Consider the following 5,420-nt stretch of genomic DNA (forward strand, 5'->3'; position numbering starts at 1 on the left):
TTTTGACATTGGAGGCCTTCGGCACACCTGGGCGTGCTTAGTTCTTTCGCGTTGAACTTTTTCCAAGTCCTCGGCTATAAAACTTGATTTTGCAAATATTTTTTTGTCTGTATGATTAGTCGGTAGTTTGATTTTTTGGTGTTTTTATTTGTCGGTATTTTGATTTAGCTGTATATTTAAATTTTGTCGGCATTTTGAATTTCGGTATTTTAAGTGCATCCCAAATATTTTACCTTGTCCGCCCTTATTTCTATCGAAGCACAGAAAGAGAATTTTACTGACTAAGGGTTATGATCCTGAGCGTGTTCGTCACCGGAGGCCGACGCCACCTTTTCTTGATTTGCCGGTGTTTTAATTTGACGGTATTTTGATTTGTCGGTGTTTTGATTTGGGACTCGAACGATCAACGCCACCTTTTCTTGATTTGTTGGTATTTTGACTGTCGGAACTCTAATTTTCAATATTTTTATTGTCGGCATTACGTTATACATCTAACTTTTTCACTGCCAACAGCAACAGATTGTAAGAGTATAATCATTTTTGTTGCAACAAAAGATGTCATTTGAAATGTCGTATTTTATTGTTGAACATGACTCAAACAAGTTATTGAATACAATGGTTCAAATGAAGATTATAATGGTGGTAATCTCACTTTGCTATTAGCATAACACATCCCGGACGTTCCACCTTGAAAGTCAGTCGGATCGCAATGTGGACAAATTGCGGCCATCATTCCAATATATGAGTATGTACATACTGTAATCAATCTGAGTGTAATTAAAAGCAGCACGCATCATTTGAGCCAAAATAGGACGATGTATTCGTGATCGCTGTGGCATTTACTACAGTGGCCATATAAAGGAGCGCAAATTTGGTGTGGGATTCGTGGTGGGAGAGTACTGTCATTCACCCCGGTAGATAAACGTCTAGCCACAATCCGCATCAAAGCGAAGTTCTTCAATATATCCCTGATTTGCGCCCATGTCCCGACGGAAGAGAAGAACGATGTAACCAAAGATGCCCTCTATGAGCGCTTGGAGCGTACCTATGAGCTGGCGCGCTGTTGTAAACTCGGTATAACCGCATAAGCAGCGCCTACGCCAATACAGGAAGTTGGCCGTATAAGAATTGTAATTTTTCTGGAAGCGGGTGGGAACGGCAATTATTTGGACAACAGCATGACATCAATGCGGCAAGATTTCAGTTGTGGCTGTCGCTAAATTAAAACCATTTCAAATTTGAAATGTAAAAATATTAAGCCGCAACAAGACTAACGTTATTTTACCAACAGAAACATAAAATAGCACTGATATATCATTTGCAATAACAAATGATAACTTAAATGACAAAAATTTCACTTTGACCAAAATATTTAAATTTCTTTCAAGTGAATTTTTATTTTTTTATATGTCGCTGCTGTCTTCAAAATAATCAAGAAGCTGGCTTCAAGTCGTCGTTTGTGGACAAAATTTCACTGTCGTGCAGTCGGCTGTGTGTTCAAAGCTTTACACTAGAAGAAGTTGGACATCCTTTCATCGCTGCTTTGAGTAATGCAGCATCCACGGGCGGATAAAATTGCGAGTCCGTAGAGCCAACCAGAGATAACGAAAAAATAATGTATCCTTGATTCATTCGTTCTCTTTTTTTGACTAGGTACATAAATGTATGTATGTACTTAAAATATTACACATACAAAATAAATATTGTCATTTCAATGTAATTCTGATAAAATTGTATATATAGCTTTATAAATTTAAACGTTTATAGTACACGTTTTTAAATTAAATGCATATTATTGGCTTGACTACTTATTAACTTTATACGAAAGCTGCGTTGGCGACAATATATCGTTTAACTGAAAGTTACTAAATAACCGTGTTTAAGGACGAGAAAATGAGATTAAAAAAATAATAGTTTTAAAATAGATTCTCCAAAATTGTGTGTATGTGTTTTTAAGTTTAATTAAAATCCCATTTATTTGGATTAACTGCTATATTGTTTTTACTGGCTAAACATGAAATAATTTATTTCTGTGTTCTTTATTTCTTTTTGGAGTTCCGTTATAATTTAATGGGTAACTGTTTCATTGTTTTTAAATTAGGATACTTTTAAGCTTCCAGCTCCAAAGCAACACCAATCTTGTGACCGCCAGCATTGAAGTTTTTGCCATCAATCAAAGCGGAAAGACTAACTGTGATACCATCACGTACTCGTTGTTGGTAACCCAAACCAACTTGGCTAGCGTTGTTCACCTTCGCACGAACGCTAATGTCATCGTCAATAAGGTATTTGCCACCAAGACCAAACTTGGTATTGTTACCACCAGATGTCCAGGATAATTGGACGGCAACATCAAGTTTTGGAGTACATTTCTGGAAAATTGAACCGGTAAACTCTTGGCCATCATTGCTGCAAATATAAAAATATTAAATTCTTCCTTTTCGTGTATAAAACGTATTACATACACAGCTGTATGCAGCACAAAGTCCTTTGCAGCATAGCCCAAGGCAAAATTGTTGGTTTTCAAGGAATTGTTTTGGGTATCGAAAGCAGTCTGGTAACCAGCCAACCAACCTTCATAACCCAATACAGCTGATGCATTGATGAGTGGACCATTAAGGTCAACATTCACGTCAGAGTCTACCTTCACATTTTCGTGACCATAAGCAGCCTTAAATTTTCCAGTTTTGTTGCTAAAAACCAACAAAAGTAAAATATTATTACAAAAAAAAATTGTTAATTTTTATCTTGTCTCACCCTGATTGTGGCGCGAAAGTAGCTTCGAATGCCAACTTTAAACCTTCTAGCAACTTATCTTGAACAGATACTTCGGTGAACAAGGTGTTATCTGTGTTCCATTTTTCGGTTAAACTTAAACCATAATCCTTAACCTTATATTTTGTCTCCAGTGATCCGAATACTTTGCCAGACTCCTGGTTGGAATGCCCGGCTGTGTTGAACTCAATACCAGAGGGTGTCTTTGTCTTACAATCCAACTTCCATAGGCCAAAATGGTAACCTCTGCTGAAGACATCGCGGGCTTGTTTGCCAAGATCAGGATATGATGGAGGAGCCATCTGCAGATTAAAGATTTAGGAAAAAAGTCAGTTTATTACTGTTCTAAGATATTTTGAAGGTTGTTGTGTATTTTATTTTTTTAAATATGTAACGTAAAATATATGTGTACGTTTTTTAGTCTAAATTTTGAGTGATTAAAAATTCTCAAATTATTGATTGATTAGACTCGTGTAGACAAAGTAAATATTTGATTAAGGTACAGAAATACGTATTTATACTTGAAATTATTAGTAAACAAATAAAATAATACAAATTAAGGTTTTTAAGAATCAGTTTAACTTTTTGGGAATACTTAAAACAATCTTGACCACAAATGTTAAAAATCTGAAATAGTAATATTCCAAGATGCATCTAGTATTTCAAAAAGTAAAAAGGCTGGTTAAAAACTTGGATCAGCTGAATATGAATATGGACACAAAAAAAATATGTATATAAAAATTATTGATAAACATCACTCACATTTAATCAGCTTAAGGAATGAAACATGAAAAATAGTGGTGGGATAGTACACCCAGCAAGTTTTTGTACATATAATATAATTATACATTCATGCATATAAAGATTTTACGACTTGCTAAACAAGGGCTAACGGCCAAAACGTAACTAAAACAACAAACATACACCAGCTACGGAAATATTTATTTTTTCTTATGATGATGTAACAAATTTGACTTTCGCTGCATGGAAACGTGAGGGGTGGTTTTGTTATCTGCATATGTTTAAAGCAATATCTATATACGCTTTTTAACAAAAATACCTATACAAAAGATTGTGGTTAATGAGTTACACAGTTCAAAAATAAAATATTTATTTATATTTTCATAGTTCACAAAATATTTTAAATTCGTGATTTCATATTTAAGCCTTCTTTTAGTAACTACTCATACATATTAATAAAAGTAATAAACACATAAAAGAAAATGTATACATGGATTTATACTAACATATATAAGTTGTGGCAGCAAAAATAGACGAAAGTTTCTCATTTATGTGCATATGTATGTACGAAATTATCTTCATTGATCTATCACAAAATTATTCTCACATGATTTTAAGACTTACAACTTAAACTTACGTTGAGATTTAGTACCTTAACTATCCTTTCTCTGTTGTTGTTTTTTTCTACAAAAGAACATTAAATCTGTGAACTTAGTTCAAAAAAGCAAAACGAATGAAACTTTGCAACGTTTCTGTTTGTTACGTAACAAGAGAAAATAGCATATTCACCACCCTAAGCAAATTGTATATGTAAGTTTTCAATTCCTCATTTATAACATGCCGGTGACTGTTATATTTTCTTTCTCAATGGCATACATTTATCTGAACCTACATGATTATATATTTCTATTTCGCGAAAATTAATCAGCTAATAGTGTGAACTTTCATTCTATTATTTACTTTGTAGAAATACTAGTGATATTGAAACGAGGCGAATGAGATTCTTAAAAGGTGATCCACTATAGATATAAAACAAGAAAAACAAATTTATAGTTTACCACTATCACCCCATATACCACCAGCTAAGAAACTTAGAAATTGTTAGTACTCTTTTGTAGGTTATGAAATCACTTTTACATTTTTATGTTATTATTCACATACTATGGCTTCGTATAAATTTAATTGACGATACAATTTTTCAAACGTTTTTATGTATTCTTCATGATTTTTATTTCAACATTTTAATTAATTTTATACTTACACTAACAACGTCACGAGCAAGATGTAGGAACACAACGACCACGACGAACACCAGAAATTTTGTGAACCTTCTAACAAGATGAACAAGTAGTGAAAGAAAAATAAGTTCATTTGTATAAGTGTGGCCAAGTTCCATAAAAAACTGAAAAACACACTTTTATCAATACTTGAAGGTTTGCGACTTTGATTAAATTTTATAATAGCCCTGGCAGACGACAGCGCTAATTTGCATTGGCGGTTTAACTTGCATTAACTTGCGCATTTGATCCATGTTAGTGCAAATTAGGAATGCACAAAAATTTCGTGCATTTAGCTAAATTTACCAAATTTGAGTAGGCACCACTGATTAAAAATGGCCGACTTTTGCTCTTGTTTGACAGATGACAGACGGCAGAATTGTGCATTTAGACAGCTGATTGTAAAACTGTGTATTTATTAAAAAAAAAAAGTGAAATAAAAATGGTTAGGAAAAAATTATTAATGGCAACTTTGAAATCAAAGAAATTTAACAAAAAAATTCGTTTATTATTAAATACGTTAAAAGATAATAAAGTGCAATTAAAAGCAATAGTTGATTGTAACTCGAAAGAAGTGTGTGAAAAAATTAAGAATATTGGAAAAACGGATAGCAAACTGTGCGTTGT

General features: G+C 33.2%; 2 protein-coding genes across 2 annotated transcripts in view; one reads left to right on the top strand and one right to left on the bottom strand.

The window, feature by feature from the left end:
• Positions 1-1,220, top strand: part of LOC120767824 (leukocyte receptor cluster member 8 homolog) — a 4,470-nt gene extending 3,250 nt beyond the window's left edge. The window contains exon 7 of the mRNA XM_040094109.1: positions 1,110-1,220. Coding sequence (XP_039950043.1) covers positions 1,110-1,220 — 111 coding nt within the window. The remainder of the gene's footprint in view (positions 1-1,109) is intronic.
• A 716-nt stretch (positions 1,221-1,936) lies between these two features.
• On the bottom strand, positions 1,937-4,882 carry LOC120768367 (voltage-dependent anion-selective channel). The gene is made up of 4 exons (XM_040095029.1): positions 4,778-4,882; positions 2,758-3,077; positions 2,466-2,693; positions 1,937-2,409 (listed from the first exon to the last, which is right to left on the bottom strand). Exons 2-4 carry the CDS (start codon positions 3,075-3,077, stop codon positions 2,109-2,111), a joined length of 849 nt encoding a protein of 282 aa, XP_039950963.1. The 5' UTR covers positions 4,778-4,882; the 3' UTR covers positions 1,937-2,108.
• Positions 4,883-5,420: the final 538 nt, after the last annotated feature.

The sequence above is a fragment of the Bactrocera tryoni genome, chromosome 2, assembly GCF_016617805.1.
Source record: "Bactrocera tryoni isolate S06 chromosome 2, CSIRO_BtryS06_freeze2, whole genome shotgun sequence".
NCBI lineage: Eukaryota > Metazoa > Arthropoda > Insecta > Diptera > Tephritidae > Bactrocera > Bactrocera tryoni.

Bases quoted from the DNA above. Each gene is read 5' to 3' on its own strand.
- LOC120768367 (XM_040095029.1), bottom strand. From the start codon at position 3,077: ATGGCTCCTCCATCATATCCTGATCTTGGCAAACAAGCCCGCGATGTC. The intron at 2,694-2,757 runs GTGAGACAAGAT...GTTGGTTTTTAG, and splicing joins ACTTTCGCGCCACAATCAGG to CAACAAAACTGGAAAATTTA. The intron at 2,410-2,465 runs GTATGTAATACG...TTATATTTGCAG, and splicing joins TTTGTGCTGCATACAGCTGT to CAATGATGGCCAAGAGTTTA.